Source organism: Colletotrichum fructicola, assembly GCF_000319635.2.
Source record: "Colletotrichum fructicola Nara gc5 chromosome Unknown KSG_Nara_v1_contig09, whole genome shotgun sequence".
NCBI classification, from domain to species: Eukaryota; Fungi; Ascomycota; class Sordariomycetes; order Glomerellales; family Glomerellaceae; genus Colletotrichum; species Colletotrichum fructicola.
In genome coordinates, this window is record NW_027094059.1 from 1733953 (window position 1) to 1757182 (window position 23230).

The 23230-nt window shown below is 55.0% G+C and overlaps 6 protein-coding genes across 6 annotated transcripts; 2 read left to right on the forward strand and 4 right to left on the reverse strand.

Annotated features, from left to right (window-relative positions):
* Positions 1-544: 544 nt before the first annotated feature.
* CGGC5_v014771 (uncharacterized protein) lies at positions 545-868 on the reverse strand (the record flags this gene model as incomplete). Its single annotated transcript, XM_032029661.1, has 1 exon — positions 545-868. The coding sequence occupies one exon, from the start codon at positions 866-868 to the stop codon at positions 545-547; it is 324 nt and encodes a 107-aa protein (XP_031891017.1).
* Positions 869-1712: 844 nt separating this feature from the next.
* CGGC5_v014772 (3'(2'),5'-bisphosphate nucleotidase) lies at positions 1713-3002 on the forward strand (the record flags this gene model as incomplete). The annotated part of the gene is made up of 1 exon (XM_032029662.1): positions 1713-3002. One exon carries the CDS (start codon positions 1713-1715, stop codon positions 3000-3002), a length of 1290 nt encoding a protein of 429 aa, XP_031891016.1.
* Positions 3003-3221: 219 nt separating this feature from the next.
* Positions 3222-4156, reverse strand: CGGC5_v014773 (mitochondrial 54S ribosomal protein uL6m; the record flags this gene model as incomplete). The annotated part of the gene is made up of 3 exons (XM_032029663.1): positions 3222-3589; positions 3713-3826; positions 3889-4156. The coding sequence occupies 3 exons, from the start codon at positions 4154-4156 to the stop codon at positions 3222-3224; spliced, it is 750 nt and encodes a 249-aa protein (XP_031891009.1).
* A 471-nt stretch (positions 4157-4627) lies between these two features.
* Positions 4628-6461, reverse strand: TUB2 (beta-tubulin; the record flags this gene model as incomplete). Its single annotated transcript, XM_032029664.1, has 7 exons — positions 4628-5021; positions 5075-5865; positions 5937-5991; positions 6047-6088; positions 6160-6185; positions 6244-6267; positions 6450-6461. The coding sequence occupies 7 exons, from the start codon at positions 6459-6461 to the stop codon at positions 4628-4630; spliced, it is 1344 nt and encodes a 447-aa protein (XP_031891008.1).
* A 1092-nt stretch (positions 6462-7553) lies between these two features.
* On the reverse strand, positions 7554-9924 carry GCN20 (the record flags this gene model as incomplete). Its single annotated transcript, XM_032029666.1, has 3 exons — positions 7554-8939; positions 9002-9082; positions 9139-9924. 3 exons carry the CDS (start codon positions 9922-9924, stop codon positions 7554-7556), a joined length of 2253 nt encoding a protein of 750 aa, XP_031890789.1.
* Positions 9925-19442: 9518 nt separating this feature from the next.
* Positions 19443-23134, forward strand: CGGC5_v014776 (uncharacterized protein; the record flags this gene model as incomplete). Its single annotated transcript, XM_032029668.1, has 2 exons — positions 19443-19460; positions 19745-23134. 2 exons carry the CDS (start codon positions 19443-19445, stop codon positions 23132-23134), a joined length of 3408 nt encoding a protein of 1135 aa, XP_031890791.1.
* Positions 23135-23230: the final 96 nt, after the last annotated feature.

A 23230-nucleotide genomic window follows, 5' to 3' on the forward strand; every position in this document is an offset into this window, starting at 1 on the left:
GATGAAGACGGGTCATGATTATTTCTATCACAGACGTTGATACCCATTTGCTGCGTATTACGACACTTTTGTTAGATTCTTGTACATAGTTGAGCTTCTTGGGTTGGATCTTATGAAGGGTTAGAAGCGGCATGAAGACACGAAAACCAGAAAGCACGAGATGAGGATCGAGATTTGGTTGCGGTTGCGGCGTATCGCCCCCTTACATGTCCTGTCAAATCATATGCTGCCATCGTCTGCTCCCAAAACGAGAAGCGCTACCTCATGTTTTCACCTAAACGCCCGCCATTTGTGTTGTATATGTCTATATCAGCCTCAAATGACCCTTTCAAGACGCTTGGTTGTCGTAGAATTGTGTGTACGTCTGGCATGCCTGTCCGTTGAGGCGAAACCTCCGTGGCTGTTCCATGGTGGCCAAAATGCCAATTAGGAACGTTATTCGTTCTTGAACGTTTCTCCTGCCACCCCGTGTGACATGCCCTGAGGAGACGGGGTCTCTCTTTCCGAGAGCATTTTTAAGATCCGTCGTCACCAGGCCAGCGGCTTATTTCAGGCGGTTCTTGAACTCCTTTGGCAAATCCATGCCCACCCTCCGAGCTGTGAGGCGCACGCGCTCCTCCTCGTCCATGTTCATGCCCGGGTTGTAGCGCTCCAACAAGGTAACATAGGTGCGCTGAGCGCGGAGGTAGGCGGCAAACTGTTCGGCCTCGGCGGCGTCGGCTTCAGCTCGGTGGCTGGTTGTGGAGTCGGCGAAGCTGGCGCGCAGGCGGTGATGGAGAGGCGAGCGCTCGCGGGCCAGAACGGGGCGCGGCGGAAGCTCGCGAAGAAGAGATCGGTAGATTGAGCGGAGGCGTGGTGCAGCAGCCATCGTGTTTGGCTATCCTAGAGGAAAGAAGACGGGTGAGGCGGGCGGGGGTGGTGTCGGGTTGGTCGACACAAGTAGCGGTGCGGTGGACGGAATAGGATTTTTTGGTTGCTTCTAGGTTGGCGATGGGTTCAAAAAGTTGTAGGCTGGAGCTTACCTTCAATTGACCTTGCGCTTGTGGATTGCCTCAACGGGTTGGATCCCTGTGTCTGGAGTGCTGCTTCACTGGCTGAAGGCACGGGCGCCCCCGACGTACCTACCTTAGGTACCTTAGGTACCTACCATACCTACATGCTACTCGGGGAGGCAAAAAGAAAAGAAAGAAAAAAGAAAAAGAAATGACAACCCAGGAAGGAGGGGAGCCGACCCCGCGCCGGCACCGGCACCTATAACACCTAACTATGCAGAGCTCAATACCCAAGGTAGCCTGCAGTGAGTGGGATGGAGGGGTTTTCTGAATTCTTGAGCTCTGCCCCTCTCTCAGTCACAGCAGAGCTCCAACGCATCTCCAAGTAACGCAGCCTGTCTTCTTCCTCGTGCAAGCGTGTCAACTGTCCCCCCTTTCCGAGTCAGGTCGTTTGTTCTCTTTGTGCATCCACCAAGTGGAGGACCGGAGAGAAAATTCGACGCATCGTCCTCTTATGATAGGTACACTAGACGTACGAGCTGGGCTTCTCAGTACGCATTCCTCGCCGTGCACCCACAATTGCATCCCAGAAGCCCACCGCGAGCGACGCACATGACGTATCAGCTTGGTCCCTAAGGTGTACATACAGACGAAAAGCGGTTTCCTCCTACATACACATCCCGCGTTTGCCAGCTTGTGTCTGTCTCCTCTTAGAATTCTATGCCCCTCAAGCCCGAGCCACAAAAGATCAAACAGAAACCCAGCTACGCATCCGTTCCCTTTCTCCTCTTCTCCTCCTTCATCGTCGTGACGCTGGCCATCCTGTCTTTGCGAGCCTTCCCCCGGCTCTCCCTCCTCTCGAACCACCTCGCCCTCCCCGCAAACTTTGCCCCACGAGCCATCTTCTTCTCGACCAACGCCAAGAACCCATTGCCCACCATGTCCTCGTACGCAAAGGAGCTCGAGGTCGCCCAGCTGGCTGTCCAGCGCGCCTCCATCCTCACCAAGCGCGTCTTCCACGAGAAGGCCAAGGGTACTGTCGACAAGAACGACAAGTCCCCCGTGACCATTGGCGACTTCGGCGCCCAGGCCCTCATCATCGCCGCCCTCCGCCACCACTTCCCCCAGGACGAGATTGTCGCTGAGGAGGAGGCGGCTCAGCTGCGTTCTGACGCTGGCCTTCGCGACCAGATCTGGGACCTCGTGCGCACCACCAAGCTCGAAGATGCTCAGGCCGAGACCCTCCTGGGCGGGCCCATCGAGACCGCCGAAAGCATGCTCGACCTCATCGACCTTGGCAACAGCAAGGGCGGCAGCAGCGGACGTATTTGGGCCATTGACCCCATCGACGGCACCAAGGGTTTCCTGCGTGGTGGCCAGTACGCCGTGTGCCTGGCTCTGATGGTCGATGGCGACGTCAAGGTCGGTGTTCTGGGCTGCCCCAACCTGCCCGTTGACGACAAGGCGCCTTTGACTGCCGATATTGGCTCCAATGCCACCGACAACACCGGTTACGGCGTCATCTTCTCCGCCGTTCAAGGCCAGGGCGCCACCTCGCGTCCCCTCCAGAGCGGTGCCATTGCCGACGGCGCATCCATCTCCATGAAACCCATTACCGAGATGTCGGCCGCAACCTTCTGTGAGAGCGTCGAGGCCGGCCACAGTGCTCACGACGACCAGGCTCAGATCGCCGCGAAGTTGGGCATCACCAAGCCCAGCGTCCGCATGGACAGCCAGAGCAAGTATGGTTCCATTGCCCGCGGCGCTGGCGATATTTACCTGCGTCTGCCTGTCAAGGCGACATACCAGGAGAAGATCTGGGACCACGCGGCTGGCGATCTCATCGTGCGCGAGGCCGGTGGTCAGGTCACGGATATCCAGGGCAAGAGATTGGACTTCTCTGTCGGCCGGACGCTGGCAAATAACAAGGGTGTGATCGCCGCGCCAGCCGCTGTACACGAGACCGTTTTGAAGGTTGTCCAAGAGGTATTGAGCCAAAAGTCAAGCTAGACGGGGATAGATGTTTTTTTTTGAATTTTGCCTCTCCAAGACCCAGCAAAATAAATAGTGTACAATAATGGGTCTTCCTTAGTCCATACGGTGATGTACAGGTATACACAGCCCTCTGGCCTGCCTCCCCCGTTGTTTGACACGCCGCAGCTGCTGTTGCAGTAATGCAAGTCGTGATCCCACACACAAGAACAGCCGCCCTGCCACCAGTATAGCCGCTTATTTGATCTTCTTCTGCTTCAACTTGATCGTCTGGTCGTTGATGAATACACCCTTGCCCTTGTACGGCTCGGGCGGCCTCCACTTTCTAACCCTTCCAGCAAAGCTCATGATTTCTTCTCGGTCGATGCCCTCCAGCAAGATGCGTGTCGGCGAGGCGAGGGTGACTTTGACGCCCTTTGGAATACCCATCTCGACAGGGTGCGTGAAGCCGAGCTTCAAGCACAGAAAGTCCTGGTCCTTGTATTCCTCCTTGCCGCTGCGCTTCTCGACAGACGCACGGTAACCGATACCGACTAAACGTAGGAGTGCCGTGTGGCCTTCGGAGACACCCATGATGTAGCGCTGAAGATACGCCCATGTCGTGCCTGTAGTAGTAAAACAAAGAATCAGTCCGTCGCTCTTCGGCTTGTCAAGATACCTGCATGCAAGAGGGGAAGCAAGCATCCCAGGAAGGTGGAGGTGGAAAGATAGAAAACTAGACCACTCACCCCACATCTCGCGTTGCTCCTTGATGTTGGAGTCCTCGACAGAGAGGATCGCTCTGCTAGACTCGGCATCCTGCTCAATTCTCACAAAAGGCTCGATCTCGAGTTCCAGTTTGCCTATACCGAACACGATCAGCAAGGGCTTCGCTCGGCCCATTATCCGGGTGCCCAGTACGAACCCAGAGGTCCTGTGACAGAAACCGTCCTCTTGTACACCTTCAAGTAGCTCGTCGGGTCCTTTTTCAATAGAGGTTCGCCAACCAGTAACTCCACGCCAGGAGGGATTGACAGAGGCGTCCGGCCAAGTTTCGAGGGTCGGATCGCTGTTGCGGAGAATTGGCGTCGGGGCATGGACTGCAGAGCCGGCACAAGGAATGCCGGAACCGTCGTGGACGGCGAAGAGGCCAGGGCCTGCCTCAACGCCGTTCCTCTGCTAGGAGCAAGCATTGTAGTCGTCGAATGGCAAGTTACCTCCCAGTTCGCGCGTGCTTGTGTTGCTCGATTGACGGTCGTGAGGGTCTTCAGGGACTTTTCCCACGCCTTAGTCATCAACAAAGGACCCACTTCAGAAACTACTGCAATTGGCCTGTACCAGCTCAGCTTCGCTTTGCAGCTTCGGTGTTTACGCCAGAAAGGTTGCCAATAAGTGATTTTCACAGAGAGAACTCGCGTTCTTACCTTGCTTCTTACATGGGCATTAGGGGGAATTCACAGGCATTGATATTGGCCAGTAGTTACAGAACATTGTCTGATTCTTCGTACTCGAATGATACGTCAGGCGTACTACTAAGAGAGGTATATCTAGAAGCCCATGTTCTGGCAAAGCCAGAGTCGCGAAGCGAAATTCCACCACGGATGGAGTACATTGGTGGGTGTTGAGGGTGTGGCACTAAGCGTTAAGCAGTTATTAGACTGCGCTTAAACCTCCTCCTCAAGAGGAGCCTCCTCCTCGTACTCCTCCTCCTCCTCGTCAACACCAGCGTCCTGGTATTGCTGGTACTCGGAGACCAAATCGTTCATGTTGGACTCAGCCTCAGTGAACTCCATCTCGTCCATACCCTCACCAGTGTACCAATGCAAGAAAGCCTTGCGACGGAACATGGCAGTGAACTGCTCACCGACACGCTTGAACAGCTCCTGGATGGCGGTGGAGTTACCGACGAAGGTGGAGGACATCTTGAGGCCCCGGGGAGGAATGGAGCAGAGGGCGGTCTGGACGTTGTTGGGGATCCACTCGACGAAGTAGGAGGAGTTCTTGTTCTGGACGTTGCGCATCTGGTCCTCGACATCCTTCATAGCGACCTTGCCACGGCTGGAAAATGAGTTAGCAAAATCACGGAAAAGGAATCATTCGGGTCAACTCACAAGATGGCAGAGCAGGTCAGGTAGCGACCGTTGCGGAAGTCGGAAGCAGCCATCATGTTCTTGGGGTCGAACATCTGCTGGGTGAGCTCAGGAACACTGACGGCACGGAAAGAGTGGGCGCCACGGCTGGTCAGGGGAGCGAAGCCGACCATGAAGAAGTGGAGACGGGGGAAAGGAACCATGTTGACAGCCAGCTTGCGCAGGTCAGAGTTCAGCTGACCCGGGAAACGCAGGCAGGTAGTGACACCGGACATAACAGCAGAGACCAGGTGGTTCAGGTCGCCGTAAGAGGGGTTGGACAGCTTGAGGGTACGCATGCAAATGTCGTAGAGAGCCTCGTTGTCAATGCAGAAGGTCGCGTCGGAGTTCTCGACCAGCTGGTGGACGGAGAGAGTGGCGTTGTAGGGCTCGACAACGGTGTCGGAGACCTTGGGGGAGGGGACGACGGAGAAGGTGGCCATCATGCGGTCGGGGAACTCCTCACGGATCTTGGAGATCAGGAGGGTACCCATACCAGCACCGGTACCACCGCCGAGGGAGTGGGTGATCTGGAAACCCTGGAGGCAGTCGCAGCCCTCAGCCTCGCGGCGGACAACATCGAGAACCTGGTCGACGAGCTCGGCACCCTCGGTGTAGTGACCCTTGGCCCAGTTGTTGCCGGCACCAGACTGGCCGAAGACGAAGTTGTCGGGGCGGAAGAGCTGGCCGAAAGGACCGGCACGGACGGCGTCCATGGTACCGGGCTCCAAATCGACGAGGACGGCACGGGGCACGTACTTGTTGCCGGAAGCCTGGGTAGGAGCGAAGGTCAGTACTCGTCAATATGTTTATCTTGCACTCTGGGGGCTATAAGGTAACAAACTTCGTTGAAGTAGACGCTCATGCGCTCGAGCTGGAGCTCAGAGGTGCCGTTGTAGCTGTTCGAGTTTAGCGGTCAACCACCAATGTGGCCAGATAAGGGGCATGACATACACTCCATTGCTGTCGAGGCCGTGCTCGCCAGAAATGTTTTGCCTACTCTATCGTCAACATCTGCCGTCCTCGCAAGTATATATTGCCGGGTCGTCGGCGGTCTCGTCACGTACCAGAAGGCAGCACCAATCTGGTTACCCTGTACAAGGAGGTTAGCCCCGCAATCAGGCGGTTGGATTTGGCTTGGGAAGACTTACGCACTGGCCGGTCTGGAGGTGAACCTGTAGAGAAAAAAAGCAGCAGTCAGCAAAACAATCCAGAGTTGGGCGTCGATGATTGACAGGCGTCGCGGGTTTGTTGTGCATAGAAGTCGGGTAAAAATGTCGGCGGGGTACGCTCAGGGGCAAGGCGGATAAACGCGTCGCAAGCGTTGTTGTGATTGTGGTGATGGACTGCAACTTACAATCTCACGCATTTTGGATGATGAAATACACTGAGCTGGGCTTGACCGAGGATAGGCGATGAGAAGAGCTTGAGAGCTACGCGCGAAGCTTCAAGTCGGACGTGGTTGGGGTGGAGGTGGATGAGGTCGAGAGGATAGGTAGGGGAAGAGGTTGTTGATTTTTGTTTGCGGGTGGATGTGATTTTGTTCACCGCCACGGGTCCGACACCACGCCAGCGAGGCCAGAGGGGAAGGGGTGCAGCTCGCTTGTTTACTGCTTGGGCCCGTGCATCCCCGTATTTGGCATGGTCTCAGTGCAAGGCACCCGCCAGAGCCAATTGACGGTGGGGTGCACTTGAGGTGGCAGCAGCACTCAATTGGCAGGTACGTATCCTTTGGTCGCTGTATCCATACCTACCTACAGGTAGGTACCTAAGGTATTGCATTTTGAAGAAAAAACCTCTGGTACCTAAATTCGTTACTTTGCGATCCGAGACCCGGAGATGGGTAGCTTTTAGACGTCATCTCATCGATGACTAGGCCTGCTGAGGCATCCGACTACCCACGTTCATTCTGGAGACTGGAGAGCATCCTGAGCAGAGCGATTGGGGGCAGCCACAACTTCTCGCCGCTTACCGAAAGTCAATGCCCAATAAAGAGTAGTCTCTGAATGGCATTGCTCGGCATTGGCCTCAAGCGCTCTTCAGAAACGCTAAATTGCCAGTGGGGCTTCGCCTTACAGGGGACTCCATTGCTCCAAATGAGCTTCCGGTGTGACCTGAGAGCCATTTCAACCTGCCAGCCTTATTAACCAGGGCGATCACAATTGGCACCGTATCTAGAGAATGGCTGTCTTTCCTGTGTCTACGCGACTTGAACCATCGTTCCCTGGGCTTAATTGACGACATTGGTAGAACGGCGACAGTACACGACAACACAGTGGTGACAGTATCAACAGACGATAACTGTAGAGACAGCGAAAGACCGACGGGAGCCTACATACAGAAGTCGCCATAGCACAATGAAAACAGGTCTCCGGTCTCAAGATCCGAATGCATATTGACAGGCATCAGACTTGCATCGCAACACGACGTAAAAGCATCTCTATGTTGACGACTGGTACGACTAGTGGGCCTTGACGACACCCGCAGCGTCCGCCTGCGCAGCGATTCTCTTCTTGTATGCCTGGACATCTCCTGGGAACTTCTCGACCGTTCCGCCATCACACACCCAGAGCGATGTGCATACAGTCTGCAGCATGGTGACGTCGTGAGATACCATGAGCACGCCGCCCTCGAACTCCTTCAGCGCATCCGCGAGAGCATCCATCGCTTCAATATCGAGATGGTTGGACGGTTCGTCAAGAACCAGGATATGCGGGTTGGTCAAGGCCAAGCACGCAAACGCGACACGCGACTTCTGACCTCCGGAGAGCACAGCCATCTTCTGCAGACCCGTCGTTCCCGTGATACCAAACGCACCCAGCTGTCTGCGATATTCTTCGTCCGTCTTGCCGGGGTAAGTCTTGGCCATGAAGCTCACAGCGCTCATCGTGAGGTCCAGCGCATCAACGTGATGTTGGGCAAAGAAGCCTACACGCAGACGCGGGTTCTGTGAAATAATTCCAGACGTAGGCGACAATTTTCCGATCAGCAACTTGAGGACAGTTGTTTTACCTGCACCGTTGGGTCCGACAATACCGATACGGGAGTCCAGCTGCACGTCGAGGTCCACGTTGCGCAGCAAGATGTTCTCCTTGCTGTAGCCAAACGTAACCCCTGTCATCTGGATGATAGGGGGAGACAGCTTTTCGACCTCCGGGAACTTGAACTTGACGCTGTACTCGGTCTCTGGCGGCTCCAGCACCGGCATCTTCTCCAACTTCTTGATACGTGACTGGGCTTCGGAAGACTTCGCCGCGTTGTAGCGGAACTTGTCGATGAAGGCTTGAAGATGGGCTCGCTGAGCCATCTGGTTCTCGTATTCTCTCTTGGCGGTTTTCTTGCGCTCTTCGCGAGTTGCATAGAAGGACTCGAAGTTGGCACCACGGTAGTAGTCGAGACGTTGAGAATGCTGGTGGATGATGTCGGTGGCAACCTCGTTGAGGAAGGCTCTGTCGTGAGAAACAACCAAAACAGTGCTAGGGTATCCCTGGAGGTAGTTCGACAAGAAGGCGATGGAGGGAACGTCCAACATGTTTGACGGCTCGTCAAGAAGCAGCAGGTCGGGCTCACAGAAGAGCGCTCTAGCCAAAGCGAGACGCATACGCCATCCACCGGAGAAGGTCTTGGTCGCGTTTTGCTGGCGTTCAGCGGAGAAACCAAGACCAGCCAGAATACTTGCAGCTCTCGATTCAGCCTTGTCAGACTCCATCTCTGCCAACTTGCCCTGGATGTCGCCGAGTCTGTTGTCCAGAGCCTCTCTGTCTCTGTCGAGCTTCGCAGCATCTGCAGAAGTGTCCGCCAATGAGGCTCGCTGAGTCTCAATGTCTGATAGTTTTTGTGTAATTTCCTATGCCGAGTCAGCACCATTACCCTGGGAGAGGTTGGACGGCCATATTGCCGGCAACTTACAGCTTGCTCCTTGAGAAGGACCTTGCGCCAGACGTCGGCGTCAAGCACGGCTTGAATTGCGGGCGTGTCGTCGCCAGTGAGCTGGGAACTTGTCAGAAAGAGGCCATCCACGGTGCGTCTGACACAGTCGTTCTTACCTCCTGCTCTACGTGAAGAATGGTGATGTAAGGTGGGATTGGCAGCTCTCTGCGGGACAAGGCGCGCAACAGAGTAGATTTACCAACACCGTTGTGACCAACGAGACCGTACCTGTGACCATATGCCAAGGTGAAGTTCGTGTCGGTCAGTATACGCTGGCCACCAATCGAGACGTCGACGTTATCCAGCTTGATGTCTTTCGTCTTGTTCCCACCAGAAGAACCCAGCTGGAGCGGGTTGACTGCCATGTAGAATTCTTCGTAAGACTGAGTGGACTCAGGCTCGTTCAGCAGCTTGGATGCCTCATACTCGACGGTCTTGAACGTCTTCTTCTGTTGCTTGGCGGCAATCTTGCGCTCGGCCTTCTCGAGTTTCTTTCTGTCGACCTTGGACTCGACCTTGCGAGCATTGGCAGACTCTAGATCAACAGCACCGGTGGCTACGGCGAGGGTGGAAGATATGTTGCGTTGAGAGCCGACTTGGAAAGTCTGGTCGAGGCGCTTCACAGCCGAGGGTCCACTGCGCTGAGCCCCGTTTGCCTCGCTATACTTTTCAACCCATTTCTCGACAAGCTTCTCGATTTTCTCCTGGAGTTTAGCATCCGGCTTGCCAGAAGCTGAGAGCAACAGCTCAGTAACCGTGGAAGCTGCCTCAGCAAGAGGGGATGGCCCGGACTGCTCCTCCTCATCTGACCAAATGGTTGAGGCATGAGTCAAGTAGCCAACCGAGTACTCGGAGAGCACCGGGTCGATGTTGGGCAGGACAGTTCTGATTTCGGCTTCCATGCTGGGTAGAGGTTGACCGCGATATGCAACTTGACTTGAGTGAAAATTCCGAAGACGGATTCGCCAAGAGAACTGGCCTGATATTGTCTTGTCGCCTTGAACGTACAAGGTCTGGCTCACAGAGATGCCTAGGTCGAGTATTCCTTGCTTGTCAAAGCTAAATCAGCGACTCGGCGTTGTGTTGGCTAGCGTTCGTGATATCACAATTCATTCGCCTTTGGCTCAGAGCGTCAAAAATGTGGGACTGAGAACTGTATGTGACCCGGGTGCTACGGCCCTGATCCAATGTGAGTGAGGTTGAAACCCGCACTATGTGGGAAGAACTTTGGTCCGAGAAACTTTTCGTTTAGGTACCTACAATACACCCCCTGAAAGTTTGTTACCCTCCATACCAGCTCAAAAAGCAATGAACCCATGAAATTAAGCAGAGAAAGATATTCAATTCGTCACTAAACCCCAGAATCTTATATGCACTTACAGGGCCGAAGTACCACGCTTACAAACATTCAGGGGGTGTATTGTACGTATCTAGGTACCTACCTAACCGGGCAGTACCTCCTACCTACAACCTCAGTCTAGGTTCAGTATCCGTATACCCCGCATCAGGTGCTATTGTGTGGGCTGAGGGCACTGCAGCCAATTACAGTCTGTATCGCCGCAGCGTCAACTGGCTGCCAAACAACCACGGCCGGGCCCTGTGGCGAGCACGTCGCACTCTCTGGTTTTCTTCGAACACTGCTTCTCTGCCAAAGATGGTGCGACTGCCGATTCTGTTTTATGTTATTCCTTGCGGCATCTGCTAGTTACAACGCAGCTCAGCATCATTTTCAAGTCGGACACACGCCATCTCGACACCGGCAGTGCGGGTAAGTCAACGAACGGTTGGCCCGAGCCCATGGAATCGGACAAGACATCTAGGCAGAAGGAGCTCCTTTGAATCAGAACGAGATCACCATTTGCCTGTGCTTCCTTGTCACACTAGGGCAGCTTTTTCGACAGGCAAAAGCCACCGCCGTCACCAACATTACATCGCTGCTCATTGATGAAACCTCTGGGTCTCGATCCAGTAGAGGCGAGCTGAACAACTCTGCAGAGCCTAGCTCGGACGACAGGAACGAATTGGGATTGTCAAGAGTGTTGGCTGCGGGCCGGGTACCGCGATTTGGCGATATGCGGAGATTAACGACCGCGTCGCAGGCTTTGCGCGTCTGCAAGTCAATCGTTCGTTATCGCGCCCGGGCCAGCAGTGGTGCTCAGAACAGCACGCGAAGACGTGCCGGGAAGCATCTGAGGCCAATTGTCAGAGCCTGAGAACCCAACACCTTGTGCCACCAATCGAAACCTGCGTAGACACTGCCGCAGCCCGACAGCGATGAAAAGAACAGGCTGCTCTTGCGCCATGCTACGCCATGCACCGAAGATCTGTCCAGGGATCCCAGCTTTCACTTAACGTTATCCCAATGTTGTTGCCGCCTCGACCAAGGTCTCTGAACAGCATCTCAAACCATCTCGCATCTTCCTGCTTGGTCATACGTGGGCAAGCAGGCCCAAGTTCGCTGGACAAATGGCCGAGATGTCTCGGATCGAAATGAGCCACGAGTCCGATGGCGTCACATGACTGCCATCCATCAGGAAAAGCTGCTGCTGCTGTGGGCTTTTGAATGAGCCGCGCCGGAGCGGCACCTCATGGTCTTAGAAACCCTTGTTGCAACGTAAGGACGGGCTTGGCTCGCTACATCGGCAAAATTCCTGTCATCCTATCATGTCACGCTATGTCCATTGTCTCCTCACATCCGTGACGGATCAGAACCAGGAAGGATGGGATCCCCCCGTTCCGGATGACATCGGACGCTGCAGCCGAGTGGGAACGTCAGCTCACCGTCGGTATCGCTCCTGACCTCTTACCGAAGGAGCCTTGGACCTTTTTGACCTATTTGCGATGCACCTGTTCAAATCAAGTTTTCGCATTATTAAGGGCACCGTCCGGATACAGAACCCTCGACACCGGTGAGACAGCATGCCGGGTGCCTCGCCAACCATGCACATGCGACGGCGTCCATTATTGTCGAGGAGAAGAATACGACGTCCATCCGCAGCGAGAGTAGCAATCTGACGCGGATATGGCAGTTGGGATATACCATCTGGGTATCTGACTCCTCTCAGAAACGGCCAAAGCCTATCCAAACGATACGAACAGTTATGCCCGGTGTAACAAGGACAATGGTCAGATCTCTTCGACACTCGGGCTTGCCCAAACTCAAACGTCAACAAGGATGCAATCTTTGACTGCCTTATTCCATGTTGAAATTCTCTGGGCCAAAAGGCTCAATAAGGCGCATTCTGCCTTTGATACTGGAACTTCCTTGTCCTGTACGGGAGCGGTGCCAGGCACAAACCCACTGCTACTCAGGCCCACTTGGTCGTTGAGGATTCATCATTATCATTAGAGACTTTTGCATCGAGCCCTAGGCGTCTGATTCGACGTCTGATTCGGGAGATCCGGAGTACCGGAGTGACCCCCCATCTTGCCTTGTGGACAGCGGGTTGCAGAGACATTTGGTTCGCATTGGACTGGATGACGAACAGCGGCCTAAACCACTCGGGGGGTTGATCCTCACGACTAACAAATGGGAACCACAGTTGCTGGAGGTTCACATGCGCGTTGGTGCTAGACAGCCGCCAGCAGCGTTGAATGGAGCAGAAACTCATGCACAGTCTGCAGAATGCCCAGGATCATCAGCAGGGCGCCACTCATGAGTACTTGCGGACAAGATTTCGTGCATTCGCATCACCCCCGTTTCCATTGCTGCGTCGACTCCTCCGATTTCCTTGACCCGCGCGCCACGGACTGAGGCTCCTACTGTTGTTTCAAGTTTCACTCGGCTATTCTGCTAGCAGGGCAACTGTCCGTGGGGACGTTGGTGAGCCCAGAGCGCAGAGCTGTGCGCCGCCTCCCTTGGCTTCGATTGGCCATAAGCGAATGCACCCGTTAAAAAGCTAGCCTCTGCTGCAACGCGCTGGCGGAACGCAACTGGACTGGCTCCGGACCCTGGACCTTTTTTCCATGCTTTTTCCTTCTCAGATTGACGCGGACAAATGACCTGGCTCATCGGGACCCCTCATCATTGCCGAATACTTGGTAATTGAGAGCCTACTTGGCCAACTCTGGACTAAAGCGTCGACCAAGAGGCGGAATGATAATTCAAAGCATTGCCTTGGCAGCTTTCGTCGGTCAGATCGCTTACGGACTTAGTCGCCCGGCCATGGCCACTGTGTATCCGTAGCTCATTAGCTGTTGATGGTGAGATGGCGTTTCCGTCTACGCTTCCAAAATCAGGTCATGTGGAAAGGCAGCTTAGCCTTGTTGAAGCATGCCAACGTCGTATGGCAGGAGACGGACCTTGGGTCTTTTCGACTTGCGACGACAACAGTACGACGACGACACGAACGACAGAGGCGGCTGGGAGTTCAATGAAGTACCAGTCGCATAATGGTAATGCGCCAAATCAGCGTTAGATCCGTCAACCTTCGTCCGTGACCCTGAAATGAACTTTCATTTTGTTGATCGGGCCTGTCGCTCTCTGCCTCTCCCTTCGAAGATGGGACCATTAGACCGACAGAGTATACAAGTGACGATCCGCCGCAACTGGCAAAAGTTGAAACCAGCTCGGGCCCGCAAATTATCTGCCAGCTTCGAGGCTCAGCATGTACTCTCACCACGGTGATCTCAACACAGTAACCAGCAGGGTTGATTAGACACAGTTTTACAAGTTCCCCAAAGTGGATCATCCGGGACAAAGACGGGGATTGATCCAGCGAAACTCACCGAGCACTGGACAATGGCAGCCAAAAGCCACCTTATCTACCCATGCAGCGCGCCCGTAGCCCGCAGGCAGCATCGAAGGTCTAAGGCCCCGGACAGACGAAAATGCAGGGTGGCCGCAAGTCGAAATGGCCCCCGTTCGTTCTTCTCGAAGGAATCCACCAACTAATGAATACCCGCCGCTCTCTGACACTAGGACCGAGTTACGCCGCCACTAGGCAGGCGACGCCGCAATATGGAAGCGTGCGTTGTTGACGAATGGACGAGCCGCTCTAGCGGTAAGACGGAATAGACAGCCTGCTCAGCAGGAAAGCTATTCGGCGTTTGGTCTAGAGAAAGATGGAGGGGAAAAGCATGGAAGCGGGAATGTACCGACACGAAGTCGTCAAGTACACACTCGGGCACAGTTGCTTGCTGGCTTGACGAGACGAGAACGAGGCTGGCGGTCAGAGATGGCGGTCATCCACCGCCTCGGCCGACTTGTTCCCCTCTCTGCGATGCCTGGGCAAGTTGATTGGAGGGTGCGGAACAGCTGTTGCGTAATTATCCCAAACAACAATAGGGCAACGCGGGAACTGGACAACTGCGGGCGAGGCTTCGGGTGACAGAAATATCGTCAACTTTGTTGCGGCCGGGTGCGACATGATCTTTTTGTGGATCCAAGCTTGTTGATCAGGTAAGGTCGGGAAGAGGTAAGGTACCTTACCTGACCTGCCTACTTTGTGCCGCACTTCGCAAGTGTCGCTGCACTCATCACTACCTGCAACTACCGGAGTAGGAGCGAGGAACGGCAACGCAGCGAGCACGACGGCAACCTGCGCATATCTGGGACCCAACCGGACACGACACGAGCGGCGGGGCTGAAAATGACAAAAGGACGTAACGTTCGCGTTCCGTTGTAAAAGTTGAAACGACGGCAAGTCATCTGCAGTGCAACCAAGACGGTCATGTTTGTGACGGGAACCATGGTGTTGAAAACAGCTCGGTAACTGAAGAATTATGTACGGTTGGATAACGGCCAGGCATTCCGGGATCTGGTGTGTGTATGTGTGTGTGAGGTGGACGAGTTTGGTATCTTGTTTATTGTTTTCTTTTGTGCGTGTGTGTGTGTGTGTGTGTTGTTGTTGTTGATGCCCACACTCAAAACACAGGCCAGCAGGTGGCCCACAAGGAGGCCATGCCCCCCATGCCCATGCCCCCATGCCACCTCGTCGCCATGGCCAAGGTACGGGTACAATCACATCACACCTCGCCTGGCCAGGCCGCCGGGTCGGGGGTGAGCATCGGCACCACGCGGCTCCTCCTAGTCAACGCGACAATTTTGGAGGTGTTTTGGTTCTACGAGTGATCGCCCGCGGTAGAAACAGCAGCAACACGATTACACAAGGCAAGATATATGAGATTTTGTGGGTACACAGGGATCGGAGAGAGACATACACACAATGAGAGAAGAAAACTGAGAGGTTAAGAATGAGTCTCAACGGCGAACAGACCAACCCAAACCAGCCCCAGTCCGGGACTTTAGACGAAAGGTGCCGAGGAAGGGCGCCCGGAGAGCAGAGCACTCCGCTCGTGGTGCCGACACTGGAGCCTTCAGATGGAACTCCATCTGAAGGAGGTACCATCGTCTACGAAAGCCGTCTTCCATCGTCGCAGAAGTCAGTCGTCGGTGGCGACGGTCTTTGGAGAGAAGGAGGGGCAGCAGACAGTCAAAGGATGCTGAAGCTGCCCAGACTCCAAGGCTCTTCCTTGTGGATGCGCGGCGCCTAGGCGAAAAGACGGGCTCGATATGCCGGTGCTTACGACTTGGACTTGCATCTATGGACTGGCGCCAACAATGGAACAGACCATCAAGCAGGTGGCCGATAGACGGAAAAGGTTGGATCCTTACGCCCAATGCGTAGGAAAGCCGAGTAACAAATTATAAGAAGGAAGAACGAAAAGGAAAAAACACGAGGACAATGAGCACGGCCACGAGCGCTAACCTGGTACACGTGTGTGTGTCTCTCTCTCTCTCTCTCTCTCTCTCTCTCTCTCTGCATGTGTGCCGCCGTCTTTGTTTCTGTGTCATTGAATGTCTTTGGATGAGGCAAGTCAACGTTGACTGGGGTTGAGGAACACATGCGGATGGCCATGGGGCTGGCTGGCTGAGAGCGGGGTGTGGACCAACTACTGACTGACGACAGTGACACGAGGGCGAGAACAGGGCAAGTGGAAATTGGAAGCTCGACACAAGCGCCTGTGTCTGTAGGCATTGTCCGCTTGTCGATCTGATACATGTGAGTTGCTGCAGGTGTCAGAAGCGAAGCGAGCGTGGCTGATGCTGTACCAACGTTGTGCGGCTTTCCAGCAGCCATTGACAGCCGTGAAGGCGCACAAGCTGAGCATGTAACTGATTAGGCGGCGGGATGCCCATGCCTCAGGGCATGTAGCAGACGTGATACGGCGATGCCGCCGCGCTAACACTGGTAGGCTCGCTGAAAAGCGCATCCGAAAGCTGCGCGTTTCTGAGAGTCAAGACGCTAGTTTACCCCGGGCTCCCAGGCATGGCCCCTGTCCTATAAGTCTGTCATCGAAAGAGGCGAGAGACAAGCAAGGACAGTCCAGGCAGATGCTGTCCTGTTTCTGCAACTTCGGGTCTTGGCCGTACATAGTATATACGATCACAGTACGCGTCTCGGTGCGGAACCTGGGGAGGCAAGCGGGCAAGCACGGAAGCACGCAAGCCGCATACATACATGTAGGATCAGACGATATGGATACTTGTATACTACACACCTTGAACGCAGGGCAGGTTGGATGAATGGCGTCTTGTTATACAGAGTAGCCTATCCGTACTGGTCCTCAAGGACGGACGGTGGTTGAGATAACAGGTCTCAGCCGATCCGCGCTAGGGCGATCGATTTCCTCCGGGGGTTCAGTCTGGCAAGTGGTGGTGGTTTTCAAATTTCAGGCCTTTCCCCCTCGCAGGGCGGGCGGGTTTCCCAGGATGGATGGCATGAAGGAGAGACCAAGGGCCCTGGGGCGCCAGTGGACTTGCTAAGCATTGAAATGGCAAGGTAGCTTGGCCCCAGTGGGCGGGTGGGTAGAGCTGGTCCGTTTTAGGTTGTTTTGAGAGTGGGAGGCGGGGTGGATGATACCTGGGTAGCAGCGAGCAAGAAGAAAAACAAAAGAAGCAATGACGAAAGGGAGACAGGCCGGATAGTACATAAGCGGAGGCGGGGGCGCGTGTACTGTCACCTGTGAGATGGAAGGCAGAAGAGAGTCAGAAAGATAAAAAGTGGATGTCGTAGCATGGTTGATAGATCGAGTGACTGGCACAGACATAGGGGACCGGATGAAGAAGAAAGGGATAAGACGTTTGCCTCGTGGATTCGTCTTGTCGATGAAGCTACCTTGGAAACCTTAACGACGGCACTTACCACGCAGTAGTAATAATGCAAAAGGAAAGATTCTAGATGACGGAACAAGACGAAGCTAGCGGGTTGAAGATGGCTGGCACACACGGTTAACAAGTACTGGGTGCCTAGGTTTGTACACGGTATGACGGGCATTGGCATTGATTGCCATTGATTGCCATTGCCATTGCCTCACCATGTGTGCCGATTGTAGTGGAAGGTGAGGTAAGGTGCCGGTAAGGTGCCCAGGTAGGTAGGTACATAGTAGAGAACAAAGAAGAGCAGGGGAAGAGAAGCAGCGGTCCGTTGCAGCAGGAAGCCGACGGACTGGAAGGACCGCCGGGGATTTGCCTTTTCCTGTCCAAGGGCCTGTGTATAGTAGCAGCGATTTGCAGAGAGTGAAAAGTGTGTTGCTTAGCATCGGTGTTATTGCCATCGCGGTGGGTGACTAGAGCAGGTCGGTAATAAAAACGAAGAAGAAAAAGTAAGGAAGACCTGGCGACGACGGTGCACCGGCTGGGTTGGGTTGGGTTGGTGCCAGTGCCAGTGTTGGTGTTGGTGTCGGTCTCTTCCTCAGGTGCTATGGAAAGTCCAGGTAGGTATCGTACCTTAGTACCTTAGGTAGGTAAGGTAGGTAATGTCGGGCGGGTTTTGTTATTGGGCTTTCAGCAGGGAGCCGCCCGGGCCAGGTCAGGTCCCCGGGGTCCCTGACTGGCGCTGTCCACTGACTGAGTGTGTGCGGACGGCCTCTCACTGGCCGGCATGCCACAGGAGTCATCTCCTGCGCTCCAGCCGAACTCCACTCCCCGTATGCATCCCATCTGCAGAGCTGGGTCTCCTCCATGCCGCTGCATGCCTTACATGGTAGCAGAAGTAAGCAAGCAAGCAAGGTACGGGCTACGAATACCTTGCCTTACCTTGCAGAGACGAGAGACGATAGACGATAGACGAAAGACGAAGGACGAAGGACGGGACGGCAGAGATGAAGCCCCAAAGACCTTTCTAGTGTAGACACGCCCCAAAGTGCTTCCCAAATCCCCGATTGCATTCTGTGCACCTATTCCCTTCCGGGACAACGGCCCTGTCGCTCAGCTCCTCTGCTTTCTCCTTCAGCTCTCTCTCTCTTTCACTCTGACTCTCTTTCCCATTCATTCTCTCTCTCTCTCTTTCTCGCGCTCGTCCATTCCCTCTCCCCCCCCCCTCCCTCTCTCGATCGCCTCTAGTTTCGATACTGTGCGTCTTCTTCTCGTTCTTCTTCTTCGTCTATTTCTCCCGTCCATCCCCGTCCGAGCAAGAGGAGCCTGGGGAATCCCACAGACTTTTGAGCACTTGGACTGTGGACTGTGGACTTGGACTTGGACCGGGGCCAAGGGCCAGGACGTGGACCTTGCTTGAACAACCGGGACCTGAAGCTGATCCTGGACCTCCATCCGAACGAGAGCGAACGATCCTCGCCTCCGCCCGTCCTCCGTCCTCCCACACGACCTACGGCCATTGGCAATTCCCAGGGCACAACACACACCCGACACCCACCCACTCACACCCACTCACACCCACCCACTGACCTCGACCCTCTTCTTACCTCACCTTACCGTACCTACCTTGACTACACACACTGACCTACCTACGTACCTTACGTCGTCGGTAGCCCACTTACGCGCTTCCTCTCCTCTTCCCACCGCGTTTGCTTGCTTGCTTGCTTTCTTTTCGACTTCTGTTCTGGCCCGATCTTGATCTCGTCTTCTGGAAAGGGGGAGGAAACCCGGGATACCATTGCCATTGCTTCGACGACCACCACGACGACAACGACTTCGACTTCCATTTTCGACTTCTGCACCATCCGAGAGCCCTCTCTGCTAGACGTCTGTGTGTGCCCGCCGTTGGCCTGTTGATCCTTCATCCCGTCTTGCTTGTTCTCGTCACCTACCTATTTGCGCCCTCACTCTCACTCGCCCTCTCTCAACCTCCACTGGCCTGCATTTTCCTTGTCTCACGTCAACTCTTTCTTCTCGCTGTTTTTGCATCCTCTCTTCCGCTTCGCCTTTGTCTTTCTCACCCGTCAACGTCGCGACCGCCGCTCGTCCCCCCCTCCTCCTCCTCCTCCCCCCAAGAATCGAATCCACAACACCAAGACCCGGCGCCCATTCCTCACCAACCCCAACCCGAGAGATTGGCCCATATGTCTTGACGATGCTTACCACGTCCCTCGAGAGCACCTTCGACTCCTCCGCCCGCATGCCCGTCTCCGGCCTTGCCCCTTGGTTCTCCCAGTAGTAGATTGACAACGTACTGCAAATATGCAGACCGTTCCCAGTGTAAGTTGCCTGCTTGCCGTACCGTCCTAGTCCTACCCTCCTAGTGTCCTTCCTATATCCCGTATCCCGTATCCTATATTCGTACAGGCATCCCCCCAACTCTTGCCTCGACGCTACACTGCGAGATTTCCCTCTCAATCCGACACACGACCAGCCTACGGGGGCTTTTTCATTTCCCACAACCCATCATCCCCATCACCACGCCTTCACAAGACTCCCCTGACTTTCTGTTTGCCTGTCTATTTTCAATTCGTCCCGCTGACTCGACACGCGCCCATCCTTAGCTCGTAGGCACTGGCACTGCGGTTGCTGGAGCGGCACTCGGTCTGGTTTTTGCTCATCCAGATGATGCGAGTCCCACCCAGCCTCTTTCCACGTACAGGAGGAAACTAGCCTCAGACCAAGACATTCCTCAGAATCACCCATTGAGCAGCGCCGCCCCTGTCTCATCTCGTCCCGGCACCAGTTCTCTCGCCCAGCCGCCGGCACCAGACGAACGCTTCGGCACTCTTTCCCCCAACTTCTCCTTCGCCTCCAAATCGAACGAAACCTCGTCGCGTCCCAGTCGCCCGCTGAGCCAGCACTTCAACTTTCCACCCTCGTTCCTGCATAGCAGAAGGGCCTCTCTTGTACAGGGCGACCCAGCTTCGCCTACCTTGGCCGAGGACTCGAGAGAATCCGTTTCGTCCAACGGCTCTTGGATGAGGCGACTGTCTCTGCGACCATTGTCACAACACGGAAGCATTCGGTCAAGCCTCGGTTTTGACAACCAGTCGGTTGCCTTCTCAAACACCTCGGCCGCTCCGATTCTTTCTCCTACCGGTTCGATTCCCTCGCAGCTGCCACCAAACAAACTCGTCAAGCGGCCGCCCTCAGCGTACCAAAATGGTCCTGTAATGCGCCGTCGCTCGCGGACGCACCTTCCCAGCCTTCGCCGCCCCGCGACAAGCCACCAGAGATCCGCTACTCTGCACCAGATTCACCAAGACGTTCACGTTGTTGAGCCCATAGCCGAACCCAAATTCTCCTTCGATCAGTACAACTTTCCCGACCCAGAAGCCACCCCACGACCACCCAAGGAAGGCAACAAAGACGAGACGTCGCCCAAGGCCAAAACAAAAGCGTCAGCCAAGTGGACGTCCTTTTTTCACTCTCGCAGGGCCAATGTTATCTCGCGAAGCACTCCCGACCGCTTAATTGACCGCAGCCCTAGCACCAGATCGTCAACGACGACCAAACGCATCTTGGTACCCGGCGAAGACGCGCATAATATTTATTTAATCCGTGGTGCTATGCTAGGCGACGCTGCTGTCCCGCCATTGTCTAACGAGACGCCGACAAGTGACGAAGTGACGAAGGAAATCGAAGATTTGAAAGACGAAGCCATTACTCAGAAGGAGACCGAGAAGGAGAACGATAACGAAAACGAAAACGATCAAGATACACCTTCGACTCCAGGAGACACGCCGACGAAGCGCACGCCGCGGTCCATGATGCATTTCACCTCACCGAACTGGGTGCAGCGGGCGGGTAGCATTCGGCGTTCAAAGCGCGGGGAATCAAAAGGTGGGAACAAGCGGCATGTGTCTGCACCTGCGACGACAACCCCTGGTCACACCCAAGACGACCTCGACCTCGCCGCGCCTACTGCAGACAACACCTCCCCGGCGCAAAACAATCAGCCAGCCACCAACTTGGACCCCGCAACCGCCACTCACCTCCAGCCGCGCAGTCGCAACACTTCGTCGCCCTTGCCGCCTCTTTCGCGTCTTTCGAGTTTCAACGTCGACGTGTCCCGACTTGGCTCATCGGGAGGACCCGTGCCTTCGCCGCGTTCTACTCAGCCGTCCGGTAGTTCTCAGAGCTCCGCGGCTCTCGCTGCTTACTATCGCAGCGCCGGAACCGACCGAAGCTCGACCATGAACAGTTCCGATCTGGAGGCGAGAGACTTCATTTCAGGCGACGATGACGACACAGATTTCAAGAGTGACACAATGTTTGACTCTCTGCGCACCGCAGCGTCTGCCATCAACCGCTTGGAGACTCCGACAGAATCCATGTTCGACGAATCTCCACCAGGAACTGCCGTCGCCACTAAAACCAAGCGATTATCTATTCAGGAAATTCTAGGCCATTCCTGGGATGTTGATGACAGGATCATGGAGGAGGATGAGAGCATCCCGACGCCAATTCGTGTCAATCACGAACCTAGAATACGCCCGGATTCAGATGTCATGGTGCCGCGCTACAGCATCGAGCGCCCATCCAACGAATACTCCCTCGGGAGCAAGGATTTTGGTCGTCTGTCGCTTGAGGATGATTTCGATGATGACTGGGCTCGCGACGAGGATGAGATGGCATACAGCAATCAACTATCCCCTCCAAGCTCCATGAATTCGCGCGGCGTCAGCCCTAATTTGCGCATGGCTCTCGCTAGCATTAGCGGCAACGGCAATGTCGACACCGGAAATGACCTTAGCGAGAGGCCCCGGAGCAACATCTTCGACTGGAGTGAACCAAACAACGACAAGACCGACAATGGCAGCTCATTCCGCCCGAAAACTGCCTACGGCAAAGGCCTCGATATTAGAGGCGGCCGTACGGCCATCCGGAAAGGACCCACTGCGATGCATGTTCGCAGTCAAAGTGTACCCGTTGTTCACGACGCTGCCGAGACAGCCTCGATAGCATCTCAAAAGTTCGGAACCTGGGGCCTGGGCACGAAGACCGTCAGCGAAGACTGGGACGATGACTTTGAATTTGGCGGCAACGAGTCAGAGGATAAAGACACCGACAGCGCATTCGGTATGGTGGTGCCTGCCTCTATCCAGGCGTCTCAACCGAGTTTGAAGCAGCATTCCGGCCACATCCGGGAGTTCTCTCTGCTTGTTAATGATCTTAAGCGTCTATGTCGCCATGGTAAAGACTTGGACATGCTCGGCGGTCCCAACGCTGGTCTCTGGCAAGAAGCTGAGGGTATCATCGCCCTGGCATCTCCCGATGAGGATGAGCTGGAGGGGATGGATGTCGACTCATCGTCCGTTATGAGTGAGCGATTCATGGAAGGATTCGATGCCGCATCACCCGCTCCTATCGAAAAAGAAGACCCATTTGACGAAGTTCACGAGATCAACGTTTCCAAGACTGCCGTTATTCGCGAACGGCCCGCCGGCCGTCGCCGCTCTGTTTTCTCTCCTGATGACGACATATTTGGCGGGAACAGCCCGGCTCCCGATGACCTCCCTCCCCCGCGACCGAAAACGCCCGAGAACAACATCAACATGGGAGGACACGATGTCACGGACATCGTTAGATCCGTGCTGGATGCCATGCAGCAACGGACTGCTGCAGAGCCCGCCCGCGATGATAAGCTTCACTTCGGCACGAACAGCCTGAAAGCTCTCGTCAAGCGGGCTGGTGATCTGCGGGACACCCTATCAGAAGTTGTGCGCCGGGCAGATCAATTAACCTCCAGCCCTGCGCGAACGCCCCGGCAACATAGTGACAGCCCGGCTTTCACTAGGGTGTTCACCCCGGAGCACACACCATCCCCATCGAGCCCGCCCAAGAAGCTGCCTCACAGTCGGAGCACAAACTCAGTTCTCAGCCGGGGATCTGTTGACGCATCGCCATCAAGTGGTCTGCAACGCATGCAGATGATGACTGTCAGCTGAGGTTACATACTATCAGATGTCAACCAAAGACATCGAAAGTCTGGATGAAGTAACATGACCCTCATCCGTCCAAGGCTACATACAAAAGCTCTGTAC